Source organism: Colletotrichum fioriniae, assembly GCF_027942845.1.
Source record: "Colletotrichum fioriniae strain IMI 355084 chromosome Unknown scaffold_8, whole genome shotgun sequence".
Classification (NCBI taxonomy): Eukaryota; Fungi; Ascomycota; class Sordariomycetes; order Glomerellales; family Glomerellaceae; genus Colletotrichum; species Colletotrichum fioriniae.
Window position 1 is genome coordinate 789,457 of NW_027076844.1, and position 19,797 is coordinate 809,253.

At 53.4% G+C, this 19,797-nt stretch overlaps 4 protein-coding genes across 4 annotated transcripts; 2 read left to right on the top strand and 2 right to left on the bottom strand.

The window, feature by feature from the left end:
* Window positions 1-724: 724 nt before the first annotated feature.
* On the top strand, window positions 725-2,095 carry SPO7 (Nem1-Spo7 phosphatase regulatory subunit; the record flags this gene model as incomplete). Its single annotated transcript, XM_053196143.2, has 1 exon — window positions 725-2,095. The coding sequence occupies one exon, from the start codon at window positions 725-727 to the stop codon at window positions 2,093-2,095; it is 1,371 nt and encodes a 456-aa protein (XP_053046262.2).
* Window positions 2,096-5,296: 3,201 nt separating this feature from the next.
* On the bottom strand, window positions 5,297-5,723 carry N0V96_007025 (uncharacterized protein; the record flags this gene model as incomplete). Its single annotated transcript, XM_065757896.1, has 2 exons — window positions 5,297-5,352; window positions 5,417-5,723. 2 exons carry the CDS (start codon window positions 5,721-5,723, stop codon window positions 5,297-5,299), a joined length of 363 nt encoding a protein of 120 aa, XP_065613419.1.
* Window positions 5,724-7,123: 1,400 nt separating this feature from the next.
* On the bottom strand, window positions 7,124-11,573 carry N0V96_007026 (uncharacterized protein; the record flags this gene model as incomplete). Its single annotated transcript, XM_065757897.1, has 5 exons — window positions 7,124-7,501; window positions 7,624-9,609; window positions 9,910-10,570; window positions 10,903-11,019; window positions 11,083-11,573. 5 exons carry the CDS (start codon window positions 11,571-11,573, stop codon window positions 7,124-7,126), a joined length of 3,633 nt encoding a protein of 1,210 aa, XP_065613420.1.
* A 5,524-nt stretch (window positions 11,574-17,097) lies between these two features.
* On the top strand, window positions 17,098-19,449 carry N0V96_007027 (uncharacterized protein; the record flags this gene model as incomplete). The annotated part of the gene is made up of 3 exons (XM_065757898.1): window positions 17,098-17,751; window positions 17,803-18,814; window positions 18,863-19,449. 3 exons carry the CDS (start codon window positions 17,098-17,100, stop codon window positions 19,447-19,449), a joined length of 2,253 nt encoding a protein of 750 aa, XP_065613421.1.
* Between the last annotated feature and the right edge of the window lie 348 nt (window positions 19,450-19,797).

Here is a 19,797-nt window from a genome sequence, read left to right on the forward strand (position 1 = left end):
TTGTGTGGGAAAACGGTGGAAATGAGTCTGTTGCTGACAAGCCAGAGCCGAGCAACCTTGTACTCTGTTACCCGTACTCCGTAATATCCCTGAGCAGCTCACTAGCCTTGGCTCTTCAGGTCGACTGCTTCATATTAAATCAAGCCCTGTCCATCTTCAATGGAAATCTTCAACCGATTTGCACGTGTCAAGCTCTCACTGAGGTCAGCTCCCCAACAAGCCTTATCGCAATCGCAATCGCTTATCGCACTGGTCCTAACACCCCCGTGCTCGGGCCACCCCGCCTCTCTTTCCTATGACGTCCCACTGTCCACACCTGCCGCCAGGCGGAGCGGAATTTCCACCCCCAGCCCGCCAGCTGAAGCACACCCGGCCGGCCTGGATTGACATCTGACCACCGACAGATTCCAGTTCCGCCCTTGCTTCTCGAACACCAGCAGAACGCACACACGCAGAAAGCTCTCACCTCCAAAGGGCAGTGCAGCTAAAGCAGCTTTATTTGCTTGTTGCTCACCCCTTTCTGCACACCTGCGCTCCGTCCACCTGCAGCTTCGCATCATCATCCCCCGCCCCCCGACCACGGCGCATGTCTGCAGACCGCTGCTGACTGCGGCTGCCGAGGCCCCTCCAATTCTCAATTCTCCGTCCCGAAGCGACCTGACCGCCGCATCACCACCGAAAAGCTTTAAAGCCCCGAGTGACAACAGGTCTCCCTACCGTGACCATGGCCGACGAGCTTGACTCGCTGGTCAAGGGCGCCCCGCCACCGGGCAAAGAGCCCAAGGCCGCCGTCGGCACCACCGGCGTCGTCCCCGACTCTGGCAAGCAAGGCGACCCGTTGATCCATACCCCGAGCTCTCCGTCCATGATCTACCTGAACCTTCTCATCCTCGAGGCCTCCCTTCGCGCGCAGTATCTCGAGCTTCGCGCCCGCCGCCGCCATCACACATTCTTCTTCACCCTGTTGACCGCATGGATCAGCGGTTTTGGTTACGCCCTTTTCTTCGCCCCACGTGAGGATGGGCGTGGAGTTGGTGGCTCTGTTTATTGGGGCGTCGAGACATTCGAAAAGATTTGCTTCATGGGCGGCGTCATGACTGCGATATTGGTATGGGCTACAGGAATATGGGAGCGAGGCATCAGGTGGCCACGCCGTTGGTTCGCCATCTCCAACAGAGGCCTTCGAGGTTTCAATTCTAAGCTGGTTATTATCCGACGACCTTGGTGGGCCGAATTTCTCTCCACCATTGGCTTCTTCCTGACCTACGGACTCTTCTCCCACACCGCCAGCTCGTCCTACCGCTACGTCGAACCATCCATCCTGCGCGAAGTCGAAAAGGAGCTGAGCCTCACCGCAGACAGCCACCCAACGCTACCGGTCCTGCTCGAAGACGAGGAAAAGGGAGGTCACGAGGAGGATCTCGCCCCCGGCGGAGATTACGTCAAGCTCCTCCTGCTCGCGAAGCCGTTCACGCCTACATTTAGAGAAAACTGGGAAATCTACCGCACCGAATACTGGGAAAAGGAAAACGAGCGCCGCGCCCTCATCCAGAAGAAGCTCACAGCACGCGACCGCCAGGTGGCCAAGCAGCGGTGGGGCATGTTCTGGTGGCTGCCGTGGCACCGCATCGACAAGGCCGGCCCGCCGCCCGCGCGCCAGCAGTCCCCCGAGAAGACGACGATGCACCCCCGCGCCGCCGCCATCGAGCGCGAGCACCGACGCCGTAGTAGTACTACCAGCGCGCACCGCCGCAGCTCGACGAGCTCGAGCCGAAGCCTTGCGCCGTCCGTGGCCGCGACGAGCGACGATGGGGATGGTACTGTTAGTAGGAAGGCTAGCACCGGGTCCAATGCGTCAGAGAAGCGGAGGAAGAAGACATTGACCAAGGCGAAGCGGCCCAATATTGAGTCGCGGTCTGTCACGCCTGATATCTCATCACCGTTGGCGAGGGAGGGCAGTATCAGTCGCGGGGATAGCGGTTCCGGTGCCGAGTCTGTGGCGGAGAGGTCGTTGAGGCACTCTTCGTCCAAGGCTAGTATCAGCTCGTCCATCAATTCGTTTCGGGAGAAGCAGCGGAAGGCTAGCGAGTCGTGATTGCATGGGATTATAATGTACTTTACGAAGCGAAGAAGTGAACAGATGATCAATGAACATGGTATACATGCACTTCTCCAATGGGTTTCTACCTCATTTCCCATTTCTTGGTTGGTGGTGGTGGTGGTGGTGGTGGCGACCTGAGCCTACCTTATGAAGGCCACCTGGATTTATGAATGAATATGAGGCTTGTCCATCTGATCCACCTTGTCTGGTCTTATCAATCGCCATCAGTCTGAATCTCGTCGTCGAGGTCGTCCAAATAATCTTGTGAGATGATGTGAGTATTGAACCCAGAGACTGGCTCCTTCCTTGGTTCCTTCCTGGGCCACTGGCGCCTTCCTCACCTCCTCGCTCCAGGTCCTACCTCATTTCTGAGGCTCTCGCCTTCCCAAAATTACAGCATTCGGATTAATTGTCAGGCAGATCGGAAGAACGCGCACTCGTGACTGCTTCGCTCGGCTCCACTCCGTTCCTGGCCACTCTGGCTTGATACTTCTTTCTCTGAGCTGACCTCTCGATCTTCCATCCTTCCTTGTTTCCCTCACACCATCTCACTTCGTCGTCAGGAGGCCTAGCCTCTCAAGGCATTAAATTCAAAAATTTTAACTTCAATACACGATTCGCTATGGAATATTCCCTTTCGACACATCGGAGTCATTGACACGTCTTCAAATGTCCCTCGAAGCATCTCAACGCAGTCTATTTCCAACAGAGCAACATTGATCTTTCCGCCTGTCGAGTAGGACCGTCAATCCTGGGCACCAGTCATCGAGCATATCTCGAACCTTTCCCTTCCAACCTATCCGACGAACGCGAGACGATGGGCACTATGCCACGCGACGAGCTCGACCGCCGTGGACAGAGGGGTTAGGCAACCTGGCACGAGTGAGATATCTTACCTACGAAACTACCTACCTACCTAATGTGAGTACAATTGGATCTTCCTCGTCAATGACAAGCGATACTCATCATCTGCCACAGTACCTTCCCTAAGAATCCTTACCACGGAAACTCAGCTGGACTCTGAGTTTCTTGCTCTTTCCCAAGTCTGCTGAACAGATGTCTACGTACCATGGGGTTCCTGCCTATGCCTGCTGTTCTGGCAGAGTACATGAGTACGTCCCTGATAACACCATCCATTCGGTAAGGAACCAACCGCGGTAATTGCCTTTTTCTTTCCCATTCTGACTTCAAGCAGTCGCCAGAGTGCAAGCAGATGACCTTCTTTCCGCTCACCACCTCATCCCACGTCTTCTATGGACTTCTCTCGCTTCTTTTCCCACGTTTTTCCCTCAGCCGGAAATGCTCTTTCGCTTCTCTTCCCAATTCTTCTCTAGACGAAGATCATTTTTCGCTTCTTTTCTCACCTCTTCTCCGGACGAAGATCATCTTTCGTGCCTCCTCCCACCTCTTCTCTGGACGAAGGTATTCTCCTGCTTCTCAGTCCCCAACATCGCCCCACGGATTCCCACGGCATCTCCTGACAAAGATGACTCCTATCAAACGCAAGTCTCTTAGCATCTGCTACTCTCCTGTCCGTAACTGACTCCACATCAGAGGATGTTGCTCCGAGAAGCATCAAGAACAGGATTGATGTTCGACCTGCCAAACCACATGTTAAGCGACTTCATCGAAAAGGACCTCTTCTCGGCTCTTGGTCTCGTCCGATTGTTCTGGATGACGTCTCCAGTTTAGATGAATCCAAACACAGTCCAATTGTCATCGAAGCCGATTCTGAACTTGGTGGTTCTATCTGCAAGCCCATTGAGCTTGAGGACGATTCTGGTGACGAAGGATCCAGATCCAATCCCATTGTGATCTTGGATGATCCTGCCCATGAACCGGACCAAGATAGCTTCACCGCAGCAGAGTGATGAGTACTTTCCCGTTGTCCTGCCGGTAGATTGTTAGCATGGTAAGCATCACCCACTCAATCCCGGCATCTCATCTCTTTTGTCATCATAATTGCTCATATATATCACACCAGACTGTCAACTACAGACGAAAATCCGTCATCTTATTCAAAGTCATCCATCCCCCTTTGGCATGGGATCGAAACCATCCGCACCTGATCTGGACGAATTCCCGCGCCACGATATGGACTGGGAGAGAACACAAGGGATCTTGCAGGTACACTCAAGTTTTAGCATTATTATATAGTTTACGAAGCAATGAAATGAGGTTTTGAGGTTTCAAAATTCCAGAAAATCGTTCCAGGGAACACCCATTCCGTGATTTCGACTGCAAGCAAGCAAGACACGTCACACATGTTCATACACCAGCTGCCCTCTGAGTCAAGCATATAGTGAGGCAAATCTCGTTCTATTCATATCCGTTTTGCCATGATTAGATGACCGAGAAATCTCAGTGTAAACAGCAAAAAGCCGCCCGATTGAAAATTGTTCACTGCCGATCATATGTCGTGTTTTCTCTTCTTCCTATAGGCATATTTTGCTCTTTGGTGTATGGGACAAGAAGGGTTCTACTGGTGGTGAAATGTGCTTTTCCGTGGGATGGAATGGTATGCCTTACGCTGGACGATCTGAACGAGATAGAAATCGCCGAAGTTGAGAATTAGTCATGGTGTGATGATGTGGTGGGTTTCAACATGCCAAGTGCGGCTTGAAGAGAAGAGAAAAGGCCATATGTACCGCAAGTTACAAGCTTTCGAGGTTGGGTTGCGATCTTCCGTGCTTGACCTGGATCAAGGCTCATCGTCGAATCGATAGCCATCTGCTTCTCATCCAACCATTCTTCCCCATTTCAAGTCCAGTCCCAGAGGATGACCTGATCTCCCTCAGCATCCGTCGTGAAGTTCCCGTAGAACCCATCGACGTTGACGCCATCAAGCCCCGGGAATTTTATGCCGAACAACCTTTCCAGCCTTTTCCGTTGCCTCAAGGTCGCCAGCCATGTCACTGCGCCAATACTTGGCACCGTCTTCGCCCATGTATGCGCTTCCACACATCGATCCCCCGTCGTAGCCGAGTTTCAGTTGTGAGGACCGCGGGAGGTAGAGCTGCCTGAGGTTGGGAAGACGAGAGAGGGATTTTATAAGATCCTGGGTACGCAATATGAGATCTACTTAGCATCGCATGGGAGCATCAACCGTCGGGGGGGTAATGGCTGAACAAGGAAGAAGAGAAGTTTACTTACCCGCAGCATGTTCCCCCGGATCATGGATCTATATCTGAGGTCTCAGGCTGGATCGCCTACATGGAGCTCCTCAATGTGCGGGGCATCTTGGACTACGCCTTATGAGTTTGTGGATTAGCTTGAACGAAATTGATATGGAAGCTCCGCGCTCCAAATACTCACGATCAGTCATTGTGTCCGTCCACTCGACTTCTCCCATATCAAGCCTCCTCAGGCCTTTAAGTCTCCCCGCGGACGCGAACCAAGCCACATCTCTCTTGTACGCAGCCTCTCCCCAGACGAAATCATCGCGTTTCACTTCGAGAGAGGTCAGTGAAGAGCAAGCATCAATGAGCCACGGCGCATTCATGGTCGTCGCCAACTGCTTGACACCACGCAACGTCGTCCCGTCCTCGATAAATGCCTTTCCGATGGCCGCATTCTCGTCGGCGCCCCGAATCATCCATTCGATCTTGCTCAAATTCTTCATCTTCCCCATAACCTCGGAAAAACAGCGCCGGTAGTGACTTTGGGGGAAGCGTCGATTCAGCGGTGAGGGTGTCCCAGGTATCGCTCAGGGTCTGCCACCCCATTCCGGTATGAACCCATACGTTTACCGGTCAGCTCGCGAACTTCAGCGAGTGCTCTTGGGCACACTTTCATTTCATTGAGTCTGTCGCGAGCATTCTTCCAGCCGTAGCGGCTCACGCCGGCGCGAGCATTGTTGATTTCGAGCCGGTGGAACAGATCTGCCGGTACCTTGAGGTCCCCCGCGCAACTTCGCGCTCTCTTCATCGACGGCAACGCTGCCGCCGTCCTGCGAATGGGCGTCGTCGGCGGGGAGCGTGCAAATAAACAACGTCGCATCCGGCAGACTGGAGAGCTCCCGGACGCGGGCGGTGAGCCACGGATGACCCGTGTCGAGAAGAAATTGAGGGACGCGCGGGGGTCACATTGCTGCTGCCTAGTCATGAGGAGATGAATGGGACCTGGAAAGCCGTGAGCTTCCGGGCTGACGCGAGGCTTTGGAAGAAGAATGCAAAGACAAAGAGGAGGGAAGTTGTAGACAGTACTTTCATGATGTTTTGTTGACCGCTTCGGAGTCGTTTGAGGTATGTGGTGATGATTCGCTCGTTGACAGCCCGGTTGCTCAAAAGCCCTGGTTTTCGAGTATGGAAACACGGTGTCTAACATGATCTAGATGAGCTCAAAGCCGATACGTACAGCCATGGGAATCAGGTAGGCAACGAGTACTGTTGGTCGCATCATAGAGGTACCACATTAGCCATGCCAAGCAAGACGTAGACACGACCAACAGTTCCAAATTGGGACACATGGCCTTTTCACTCGTGATTCAAAAACAATAAGACTCATCACAAGCAGTTCCGAGAAGCGTGGAATAGAAAAGCACAAATTATTGCATTGGATATCTCAAACACAATCCGGGTATTGAGGAGGCCGCCTTGCTTCATTGAGCGCCCCGGCTCATTACATTCCCTCCCAGATCAGAGTTCTAACAGTCGCAATCACCGCATTCCACCCCAAGTCGCATGGAGCCACGCCGAGCTTCTCGTCGTACCTGGATGATGGCTCGTCGCCATCAAAGCCGCGTCGTTAAGGAGTGTAAGGGTATCATAACCAACCAGTTTCCCCTATTAAATATGCAGAATTACCCCCCAAAAAAGTAATGCCCGTCAAATGATGCCAATGACTCATTATTCTTAAGGAGTGTCGTGAAGTCGTTGCAAAGAAGCCAAATCATAAGTCTCTTCCTCATAAAACGCCAAAATATGATGTTGGTCCAAGACCTTGGGAAGGAATGTGCAGAATAGGATGATGAACTTTTGCCGCCAATTGTATAAATCCACGAAGAAGAATCTTATATAACGCTCAGAAGGATCGAATGCGAATTAGAGGAGTAGAAGAACCATAAGCGGCGCCAGTATGGCGAGGATAATCGAGGTGGCGGGCTTGACTGCTGCGGCTGTGACGGGACCTGTCGTAGTGGTGCTTGGAGAAGTCACAGTCGAGGATGGCGCCGAGGTTTCGGATGTAGAGCCTCCAGTCCCGCCACTTGCTGTGGATGCTGACCCGGCCGAGGTGGTTGGACCGGCAGACCTGGATTCTGAAGGGCTTGATGCCGACGGAATCGAACCGGCACCGCTTGTCGCTGTTCCCGATGGTGATGATGATGCCGAAGATGAAGTTGCCATGGAGAGTGATGACGCGGTTGCTGAAGCACTTGATTGACTTGAAGCGCTTGACCCGCTACCGGAATTGGAAGCACTTGGAGAACCCGAAGAGACGCTTCCAGTCGGAGTGGGAGTTCCAGCAGAAGTTGAACCTGCCGAAATGGCAGCAGATGTCACTGTTGAAGGATTGGAAGTCACTGCGGTGGTTCCGGAGCTAATGGTCGCCGCGGAGGTCGTGTCAGATAGCGTTGAAGAGACCGAAGGGCTAGAGCTGGATGACGACTGGGAGCTGGATGCCGTGCTCGCGGTGGAGGGTGTGGAAGACGCTGCCACGCTCGTGCTAGGAGACGGCGTGGGAGTCGGAGTGGATGTAACGGTGGTAGACACCTCAGCAGTGGTGGTTGTGGTTGACCCCGGAATAGGGACGGCCGAAGTATCACTAGAACCAGCCCCCTGGCTTGCTGTCGTGAGTGTAGCCGTGCCGCTTGCCTGACTCTGGGGTGGCAGGATAGTTGCGGAAGACGAAGTCTGCGGTGCCTCGCCGGTGCAGTATACTAGCCACTGCTGGAATTGTGGTTCGATGTAAAGGCGGAGGGTCTCCTTCCCGTCATCGGCGTTGTCTATCACGCATTGTCTGCAAGTCTCGAGGTTCATTTGGAAGGCGGAGCCCGCTAAGCAAATCTGAGGGTTTTTGCCCACCGTTTGGACCTCGATATAAACATTGTTACAATTGTCGAAGCAGATGGCAGGAGCGATCGTGACATCTCGCTTGCCAATGAAAGCACGACGCTCGTAGGTCTTGCCCTCCTGCTTATGCTTGTAGGCGTGTTTGCCAATCTCAGCGGAGGATGTAGGAGCAGGGGAAGATGTGGTTGTGGGCTGAGCAGTCGGAGGGAAATGAGTCAACTCCGTGGCTGAAGCCCAGTTGCCAGTCGTGATGGTCGTCTTCTTGTGTCCCTTTTTACCCTTCACCTTGGAAACGATTACCTCGTACTCAAAGATGTCAAAGGGAAGGCCAAAGGCATTGGGGTTCAGGTTGAAGTATCCCTCGTTCACTGGGTAGTAGCTTGTCTCGTTCTCCTTCCAATTTGCTAGAGTGACAGGCGGTGCTGGAATACAGTTCTGCGGAGCGCAGACATAATCGTCTGCTGGCGGATCTGCCCACAGGTTACAACCGGCAGGCTTGGGAGGGTTGCAGACATATCCGGGCTGACAGCCCCATGTGAGGTTTGACTTTGGGTTATATTCGACCGCAGAGTTCAATCCGGGAGTGTTCGTTGGGGCAGGGCAAGCTGTAATCTCTGTGACCGTCGAAGGTGGCAAGGTAACGGTGACGGGGGGCAACGTCAAGGTCGAAATGACGAAAGACGTTGGCCCTGGCGCGATGCTGGTTATTGTCGAACCGTCTCGAGTGATGGTCAATGTCGATGCAGGCGCAGTTTCGACGACCGTAGTCACAATTGTTGAACCAGGCAAAGTCGTCACAGAGGGGGGCAGAGTGATCGTGTTCACTTGAGTGGTGACCAGAGTCAATGTGGTTCCGGGTAAGGTTATTGTCGTTAGCTCGCCTGCAATTGTCGAAACCACAGTCGATCCGGGAAGAGTGATGGTTGCAGGGGGAGGTGTGACGGTGATGACATCCGTGACTCCCGGCAGAGTAATTGTAGATGCTGGCAAGGTAAGAGTCGTGATTTCACCGGCAATCGTAGTGATGATCGTTTCGGGCGGCAGGGTAATTGTCTCTCCGGGACGCGTTACCGTCTCTCCGGGCCCCGTGATAGTGGCGGTCACAGGAACTGTGATGGTTGAAGCGGGCAAGGTGATAGTTGTGATTTCGCCGGCAATCGTAGTGATGACCGTCTCGGGCGGCAGGGTAACCGTCTCTCCGGGTCCTGTAATAGTGGCGGTTACGGGAATTGTGATGGTAGAAGCAGGCAAGGTGATCGTAACGGCCTCCCCAGAAATCGTTGTCGTAGTTGTGACTGGCGGAAGGGTGACGGTTGAAGCAGGCTGAGTGATCGTCTCACCAGGACGCGTTATCGTCTCTCCAGGCCCGGTGATAGTGGCGGTTACGGGAATTGTGATGGTAGAAGCAGGCAAGGTAATTGTAACGGCCTCCCCAGAAATCGTTGTCGTAGTTGTGACTGGTGGAAGGGTCACTGTTGAAGCAGGCTGAGTGACCGTCTGCGGAGGTGAGGTCTGCGTGACCGTTCGAGTGACTGGATAGGAAGAAACTATCGTTCTCACAGAGGTCTCCACAACAGTCGAGTAAAACGTCTCTCGAATCGTCCTATCATTAGTGACTGTTACGGGAATAGTCACTGGATAACTCGTCGAAAGAGTGAGAGTTTCGAAGAGAGTCGTTGAGACGAAGACCGTTGTCAGAGACGTCAAATATTCTGTCTCTTTATTCGTGACGGTCGCGGTCCTTGTTGCCGTTGCCGTTGCTGTTTGGACTTCCGTGTAAGACGCAGTTATAGTTACTGGCGAAGTGTAGGTGACGAGACTAGTGAAAGTTGAAACAGAGTACGAAGTCTTGGTGATTGTGTGATCAGAGGTAATAGTGTACGGGATGCTTGTCGTATAGACAAGGGTCGAGATGATTGTGGTCGTTGATATCTGAGTGGCCGTCCGAGTCACAGGCTGAGTGATTGTTGCGGTTCGCTCTCTGGTCTCAAAGATCGTTGTTGGCGGCTGAGTCTCTGTAATGGTGTCCGTGATATAGTAGGTCTTCAACGTGGTGTAGGTGGTGGTCACGTATTGAGTCTTGCTTGAGATCACTGTCGTGGGAATGATCTCCGTCGAAACAACAGTGGAGATCAAAGTCGAGACGGAAGTATGGATCCGAGTAGCAGTGACCTCTCGCGTCTGCGTGACCTGTTGCGTCTCGATGGAGGGAGGAAGACGAATCGTCTCCTTCTGCGTCTCGATGGAGATGGACGGAGGGAGTTGGACTGTCTGCTTCTGCGTCTGTACGATTGTGGTGGGAACTGGGACGAGCTCTGTAACCTTTGTCGTGCTCGTCTTCCAAATCGTGGTCGTGGTCGTCCGGCAGACTTGCTGAGGAGTTCGCTTCCTGCCATAGCCGCCTCCATACGTTGGCACGGCGGAGGTGGTAGGGCCAGGGGCATCTATAGGGTCGCAACTGAGGCGAGTTAGCTCGTGGAATCCCAGGCTCTACCGCACCATGCGATAGACGGAGAAAGAAATCAAGTTAGGGTTCGGAAACGCAGAATCGCTTGCCACGGACCCGCGATCCGTTTGTCGTATACATTTCATCTCGGCGCCCTCTCCTCTCTTCTCTTCAACTAAACGCCTTTCTCGGATGGAGAAGGCGGCGACCGCCTTGGGTTCATTGAAGAGGAAATAGAAGAGAATAAGGAGCCGAAATGGCTTGGTGTGTTGAAGGTGTTCGGCATATTGACGGATCTGACTTATTCAAGGCAAGAATGTTCACAGGGAGTTTCCTATACTTACAGAGCCACCGTGGTAGTCACAGGGTAGGAGGAAACCTTCACAATTGTCTTGGTCTCGTAGTCTGTTGTAGTGAAGGCTTGCGTGGTGTACACGGTCTCTTTGGAGACGATCGTGAGACTGGTTGGAGTCAGTTGGGACCCAAAGATATCATTCCCGAAATTCCTTGAGGAGGGAACTCACGTGGAAACAACCGGCTTCTCAACGGTCAATGTCGAGACCTGCTTTTCGGTGACGGTAGAGACCTGCTTCTCGGTGACAGTCGAAATCTGCTTCTCTGTGACAGTCACAGTCTTTCCCCAGGGGCACTTCGAGGCCCAGTGGCTGCAGTCATCGGTATCGGTGCCATAGTCTGGCGTCTGCTTGTCGGCGCTGGTGGTTGTGGGAGCGGGCTGGGCTTCAGCGGAAGAAGCCGGTTCTGCAGCGGGCTCCTTGGTAGCTGAGGCCGAGGGAGTCGCTGCCGGTCCCGACGAGGGCTGAGGTTCAGGCGAGGGAGATGGCGAAGGTGAAGGCTCAGGTGAAGCCGAAGAAGAGGCTTCTGGCAGAGGGGCAACTGAGTATGCGCCGGACGGCTCAGCATAGGAATCATTCTGTCTCGCAAACACTGCTCCGCCGTCCTGTGCCGTGACACTAGCGGCCAAGGCCCCCAAGGCCACGAGTGATGTCCAACGCATTGCCGTGAGCTTCTGACGAACGAGAGACTATGGTATCCCAAGTGCCCAGTATCAATGCAGCATGCGAGCTGATCGCGTTGCGACAATGGACTAACGAGTGTGGGAGAGCCGCAAGTCGAAGCTGAACACACATGAACGAGTGCCAGTTGGGAATTGGGGGCAGAACAGGCTCAGAGAAGCTGAGGATGGTACCTGGGGGCTCATATGTATGTACAATGGGGAGATGGGAGGCTGAAGAGCTGAGTTGGCAAGGCAGCCTTACCTGAGCTCAGGATCAAGGTGAGGAGGGCTCCCGTCAACAGCAGGATGAGGTTCCCCGCAAGCTCTAGCCAGAGAAAGCAGTCCGTACCTCGTAAGCTACGTAGCGCAGTGTCCGTTCCGCGGGACCTCCGTCCGAGATGGTGTCGACAAAGGTGGGTGATCTATAGGCTGGGCATCTCGCCAGCTCAACTCTCGGGGCAAGGAGGGAGGGTGTTGGCTAAGTAAACAGCACAATGGAGAGGCAGGGAATCAGGATGACGAAGGAACCCGGCGACATGGGGAGCTAAGCTCTAGGCCCCGTCGCCTCTCGTGAGTCGATGTGCCACATACTGGAGGGGCGTGCCTCGGACGGCAGTCGGAGTGAATGGGGACTATATTCTCTGCCATGAGGCTTCGCTTGACGGCCATTGGCAAATGCAAGATCGGGACGAGGGCAATGGAGCACAAAAGGCGAGAGAGCCGATGGAAGTGGACACTAGAGGAGGGGCGTGACGGTCCACTAGGATCCTAGTCCTGCCTGCAGAGATGACGGCAGGGATATTGGCCGTGGTTGGCAAGCTGTTTCCTCGAAAGGCAGGCGCAGGCCATATGGACGGTCAAAGAGGTCGCTACAACAACGGCAAACATTTCCGGCTCCAAGAAGACTGGCAAGTGAGTGACATGATCGTTTGCCGCTCAGTAGGTACACTACCTAGCTCATTTTCTACTATTCGTATTCTTATTCTCTTTTTAGAAAGTGTTCTCGAATAAATATATAGAGGATGAAAGTGATGATAGTAATAGTAAAGAGTAAAAGAACAAGAAAGATGGGAATAACAAATAGGTAAGGAACTATTTTACTCTTTTGTTGACCAGCATCCTATTTTGTCACCTGCTTGATTGGCACCAAGCGAGAGCGAGATGTGATTCTCGTAACTTGGCTGCTTGGGTACGCGTTCCGGGAGGAATTGGGCATGCAGCTCACAGAAAGACTTCCCTGTACGTGTGCCAAGTACAAGATACGCGACACAAAGTCATTGAGAGAATCTTGCGGCAGCATCACTGGATGCCACTTTCGGGAAGATATGGCCTGACAGTGTAAGCCCATTTTACGTTGGCGTGGTGGGGAAAACAGACATGACCGCAGGTCAGAGAACAGCCTGAACAAAAAGACAGAAATGCCGAGACTCTGACTCGAAGAGTGAGGTAGGGTAAGACAGATGGATCTCAGAGGAAGTTGCGCACACTTCGCCGGACTTCGTGCCATCTGCGCCTGAGCCACATGGGGTGAGGTCGGGCGGCCGTGGAGCGGCATCGGCCGGCCGTTTCTGTCGTTCTTGGGTTGGAAGGGGGCGGGTGGCATTGGCAAGGGCCAAGACCGATGCACGTACAAGGGACTTTTGCTTGGTTGGAGGTCCTGAGAGGCTGGCCTCTGGCCCTCTTGCACAAGATTTGACCGTCAAGCTGCACGCCAGGGTCGAAGACTTGAAGCTGTGTGCAATATTGCCTCGTCGGATGGGCCTAGTCTTGAGCATCACCAAGTGGTGGGGACGAGAGGTAACGTAACGGGCAGATTTCCGTTAGTTTAAAGCCCAGCATACCAAGTAAGCATGGCCGGGAAGCGGGAGGGTGGCAGGCATGCGGGATGCGAAGCGCCTGCAACTGTCGAGGTCCGGCATGGGGGGAAGAAGATTGAAGATCATCGACCCAGATATGCAGACGATATTGCCTTCAGATAGCCAGCACGCCAGGTACGACGAAAATCCAGTTGGTCGAGTGACAGCTTGTGGCAAAAGATATAAACATGAACCGGAAACCCGATCAATGTGCGACTGACGAGAAGCTGGGAAGCAACTTCCGCCTGCCCCTTGCGGATACTCGGTCGCCAATGCTAGAGCAACGATCTTGCCTTTTTGTTTCTGGGATAGTGATTGCCCGGTCGATTGCAGCGGGTGAGACCGAAAAGAAGCCCGGGTAGCACAGCAGGTGCCACTGGTGAACCTTGCAGCAACGATTCAAGAGTGCCAATGGATGACGATCTTGTCTGGACTTGATGTGTCTAGAGCCGTCTGATGATTGATTCGATGGCTGGTTTCACGGTACTACCTTGGAGGTACGCCTGAATCAAGGATAAGCCATGAGCATGAGATACTTCTTATCCTCGTAGAACTGATTCCAACTCTATGGTCGTATTGCCGACGAGCAGAAAGTCGCGAATGAAAACTGGTCAGCACGAGCAGCCTCTCGTGGTGAGATATCTCAGTGTCATTGAAGGATTGGGACTTGGTTCCGGCAGGGACCTGATCCTTGGCGGGCCTTTCATCGCGGCAGATCTGATTGCTGGTGCTAAAGAGCAGATGTCTCTGCTCGCCACCGCCAACATTGTGCAATCCTTGTGTCGTCGTAAGTCATCTGAGTGGCTAGACCGAGAAATACTGAAGCCTGGTGAGAAAGTGTGAGTGAGCATGAGAGGAGGTCCGGAGGTGTCAGCACAGAAGGATGAGATGACCAGGAACAAGGGGGATGAGCGAGTGAATGAGTGATTGAGTGAGTGACAATAGAGATGAACTAAGGCGGAAGGAGGTTAGCTCAGGAACAGGGGAAACGTGCTCCCGCCCTATGGGAGGAACTGTTCATGGGAGCCATCCCATTTAAGGTGTAAGCTGATGACCTAATCCTAGAGAGGGAAAGAGGGGTAAAATGGGCAAAAGTGGGTCTCTGCCGTCTGTGCTTATCCACACCTCCAGCCTTCCCAAAGTGGAAGCTGTGATTGGTCTAGATATACATTACCTCATCAAGGCTAAACCATATTGACTTAGCCTCCACTCCACCTTCCTTCGACGCCGTTTGGCACTTTATTTCGTTTCCACCTTTCTTTCTTCACCTCCCCGTCCGTACACCAACAATGTTTCCATCCAACGGTCAAGTCGGTAACGTCTATGTTTCTAGGCTACAAGTCCATCTCTAATAAGCTCCCTTGATGCAAAACATCGGCAGGAGCTTTCTCATGCTCTACTGTCGCCATCTTGCATCTTGCAATGAGGAACCTCATCAGGCTTTATACCATCCGATGATGGGTCGTTGTTTGCCCTCAGAGGCTCAGACACCATCCTTTTCACCGACAGTCGATATTACAAGGATCAGTCTTACTTGGTCAATCCCACAGGGCTGACACCGTCATCTTTTCTCTCTTTACAATGAGCCGTCCCCTTCATCCGTGCCTGGTCTGGGAGGCTGGAGATGCGAACGAAACAGCTCATCCGAACGCCCATGTCCCCGATCCTGGCCCGCTCCCGCATTCAACTGCGCTGGTCCCATCCAGACCTCGCAGGTTCAACTTGGCGACCCGTCTATTGACTGACTTGCAGATGCTCAACCCCTGCAATAACCACTGCCACCACACCATTTCCTATGCAAGCTGATGCCGGGACCGCTGTACCCAACGTTGTGATCAGAGGCACAGACAGCACGTTTCTGCGTCCAACATGCTTTTAGAATTTTTCTCCCGCTTACGCACCTACTCACAGCTTCCCTTCTCGAATCATGTCACCTCCGTCAATGTGGCGTCCCGCTGGAACCGCAAGTTTATCCGGATTATCAACAAGTCACCTTGCTGCCTCGGCTTACTTACCACTACGAGTAAAGACACGGGCTTTTGCTGACAATAAGGTTCAGCAAGCTTTGCAACAATTCTGAGCAAACATCACAGGGGCAATTCGGGAGCCAGGCTTCTCTCCTTGCGGGGTGTCTTTGTTATCTTGTCCAGCTCACAACACATTGTTTGGCTTGTCTTTGTTATCCGAGTCTGGTCTTGGAAGGCTTATGGTGCTGGACGGTGTGTGCGCCGTATGCCAAGAACACCGTATTGCTTGCCTACATGGTGGCTCCGTTACTGCTATGTTCAAAGTCGTAGCCTGCTTGCAACACACCTTTAGTTTCTGTGGATGTGCAGTTTGTCTTCGCCCCAAATATTGATACGAGGTTTGGACTTTCGGAGCAACATCTTTGACAATCAGAGGTTGCGCCGGTGAGACAAGTGTCTTCTCTGATCACCTAGTTTTCTCCTGTGGTTCGTTGGCATATATTCTGGGCTGAATCTAGCTAGGAATTATAACGACGCTCTGAGTGGGTGACGAGGCTGAGCACTTTTCAGTCAGATGCACAACTCTCTACCGTAGACGACGACATCCAATGCCCCTCTCTGTCCACCAATCATTTCGTCACATACCTCCCGTCCTCTTATGAATCGGTACAAGCTTCCCATCTGTGCAAGTGTTCTTCCAAAGGACCGCCGGGCCCGGTCTAGAGTAGTGTCCGATGAGTTGCATACACCCATCTCTCCATCTTCTACCCTCCATCTCAGGCATGCCTCCAGCCATGCTAGTCCAGCGACCCAGCCTTACATAGTTCTAGTGAGCACTCAGGCGAGATCTTCCAGTGGCAACCATCTTATCAGTTTTCCTGCAGACTTGTTGGCCCTGTCCGTCCTGTCCCGTACAGTTCTCATTGCCACCGTACCGGTCCATCTTTCTGAGCACACGGAGTTAGCGACACTGCGGGGTCGATCGAAGTGTGTGCGCCCTCTCAGCATCCGCCTCAAACATTCGACACACTCTTCTCGAACAAAGAGGTCAACTTCGCTGTTCCAGTGGTATCCTCCCTTGACCATAGGCACGGCCAACACTGTCAGCCTCAACATCCCTCCCTCTGCATAGGGTGCCCTTCTCTTCGCCAGTCATTCCCGGCCCAAACCAGCCGGGCTTATGTTTCCCATACTCTGACAATTTCCCTCCACTGCTTTCGAGAAAGGTTGCCACCGCTCCTGGTAACGCAGTGCGGTTCCCCAAATAAGCACCACCTCCAGCCGCAATGCGCTGAGACAGCAGCGGGCGGCCTGAATTTCTTCCCAACGCGTTTCCGAATCAGCCAAATTACAGAGCCGTCGAGAGAATGGTCTGTGTGAATACCGCCTTGCTGGTGGCCGTCGCGGGCCTCGTGACTGCCCAATATGATGGGTGGGATCTTGAGAAAGGCCAAGTGAGCTCGTCCATGTGTTATTGGTACGCCCCAAGAGGTTTGCAATACCGAATCGTCCCGAGTTGGCAACATCTGACCAGATTGAAGCTGCCGTCATTCGAGATACGCTATGGCTAGATGGTGGGAGTCTATACTGGACTCCGACATACGGGGACGGGTCGACCGGATATCCAACGACCCTAGGTGAGTCCATTTTGGCATCACTTGCGATCAAATTCTAATAGCTTCAGATAACCCTCTGGGTCTCATGTACTCACTCAACTTCAGCAAGTCTTTTGATAAAACAACAAACATCACTAAGCTCATCGAAACCCATCCAAAGGCCCCTTCGGGTAGTGGTAACGCCAACAGCTTCGCCCCAAATACTATCGATGGTGCCTTGCTTTACAATGATGCCGAGTTCTTTTTGTATGGAGGTGTCTTTGCCAAACCGACGGACGCTTACGACCCTCCGCCCGGCAACAAGGCACTAGTATGGCGCCTCTACGAGTACGGCGCAAAGAAGGCCGCCTTCAACAATGGAAGTGAACTGAGAACCTTGGACAACGGCGTGACTCGGTATGTTGCCCATGGAGGGGCTGCCAGTGCTCCCTCGGAGAACAAGGCCTGGTATGTTGGCGGAATGCGGTCGCCTCTCTGGGGCGACATGTATCAGAGCACTACGAACCGTTCTCTGAACGCTGTCAACGCCTCCAATACCCTCATCACTCTCGACATGTCCACCCAAATGTTCGAGGAATTCTCCAACAAGACTTTACTGCCAAGCAGTATCAAGGCCAGGGCAAACCCAGAGGTCGTCTGGGTTCCTATTGGGGCTGAGGGTATTCTCGTCGTGCTAGGCGGAGTGACCTACCCCGAATATGTCAATTCCAGTCATAAATCCGACGACGCTGTCAAGAGCGTAAGTCCTCCAGTTGCAGTTCCTACTTTATCCATCTAACATCGTTCATAGGCAAGCGAAAGCCCTGCTTTCATGGAGACCATCGACATTTACGACGTAGCCGGCGATAAGTGGTATCAGCAGAAGGTTGACGGGACCAAACCACCTGCCCTCACTCGAGGCTGCGCTGTACTTGCGCCAGCTCAGGATTACTCCAGCTTCAACATCTACTATTACGGCGGCTACGATGGAATTCACCCCAAAGAAGACTTTAGCGACGACGTCTGGGTTCTCTCGATTCCTTCATTCCAGTGGACAAAGGTGTACGAAGGAACAGCTCTCCACGCCCGTGCTGGTCATCAGTGTGTAATGCCTTACCCCGATCAGATGATGGTCGTCGGCGGCTATGCGGCGATGGCCGGAAGCGGAGCTCCACCATGCCTTGAAGGAGGCATCATGCAGGTCTTCAATCTCTCCAGTGCAGAGTGGCTTGATGGATACAGCCCAACGCAATGGTCGAACTACACAATCCCCACCGCCGTCCGAAGCAAGATTGGAGGCGATGAAAAGGGTTCGGCAACGAAGACGACTCCTGAGCCGTCCGGCTGGTCTGACCAAGGACTGGCATCCATCTTTGCGACGCCGTATGTCACCTCGAAGATTAATACATGGTATCCGTACACAGAAGCTAAAGACCCCGGACGGCCAACTGTCACAGGTGGCGGAGACAACAACGGCGGCGGCGGTGGTGGAACCCCGAAATGGGTTGCCCCTGTTCTCGGCGTCGTTCTCGGCCTTGTCTTCATCACTGCCATCCTCGTCGGCTTCTGCCTGTGGCGTCGTCGCAGAATACTCAGAAGAGGTAATGGAACGGCAACGCACACGGACGACAATGGATCTAGAATCATCTCCTGGATCAGAGGCCAGCCCAGCGAACCAGCCAAGGCGCCTACCGTCACGACTGAGGAAGCCTCTTCCCAAGATATGGCTGAGGTCCGCACGCCGCCCCCTGCCCCTGCAGCATCGCCTGTACCCCAACAGGTGCATCACGAGATGGCCGACAACCAGATTGCAGAGCTACCAGGTAAGACTATGTTGATGATCTATTTGACCAAGCACTAACAAAGAACAGACACCTCACGGCCGCCAGAATTACATGGCACAGGTCTCACCCCCATCGAGATCATCAACAAGCACACGCACTTTGGCACCGGTGGCACATCCAACCCCGCAACAACACATCAGTCATCCTACTACGCCTCCGTCTCCTCCAACGAGAACGCATCATCGCTCTCCCGCTCCTCGGGCGTCCTCGGATACCAGACCCGCGCCCAATCGCCCGACCCAGGTCCGCCGTCGCCGCCCATCAGCAACGCTGCGGCCGCTACCTCTACCGGACGAGTCGGCTCCGACGTCTCCGGTCTCAGCGACCAGGAGGCGCGGCATTTGCGGCACATCAGCGAGGCGACTGTCAGCTCTGCCTCATCGGGCGGCGAGCAAGATGGCCCGGCTGCTCGGGAGCAGCCACGTAGCATCCCGGAGACGGTGCCGGAGACGCCGACGCCGGGACACCCGAGTCCTCTGAGCCCGCCAACTGGAGCATCAGATGGTGATGATTACATTAGTGCGAGGATGTTGCCGGTTAGTCCGGCTGGTACTGCTACCATGAGGAGGAGCATGTTTCACGAGAGTGAGGATGATCTTGGGTCCAGGAAGTAAACTTTCTCCACGGTCAAGGCACTGCTTTCGGTTGGGTTATGTATCTCTTAATATTGAATGAATATAATGTTTCCATCTACTCTGTTGAGATAACGGGACTACTTCTGTGCGAGCACCGGCGGGTAAGTACACGACCCACAACATAGTCGACAAGACTGTGCAAGCTATACTCCGCCGCAAGTATGACAAGGGTCAGAACGGAAACGCTGAAACTCTCATCCAAGGAACAGATAATCTTAGCTACTTTATCAGATGATCTTGCAGTATTGGATATTTTCCATATGATGTAAGTCAGATCAAAGACAAAGAGCAGAAAACGTTTCTCACGAGGTGGGTCAGGCCTCAGAA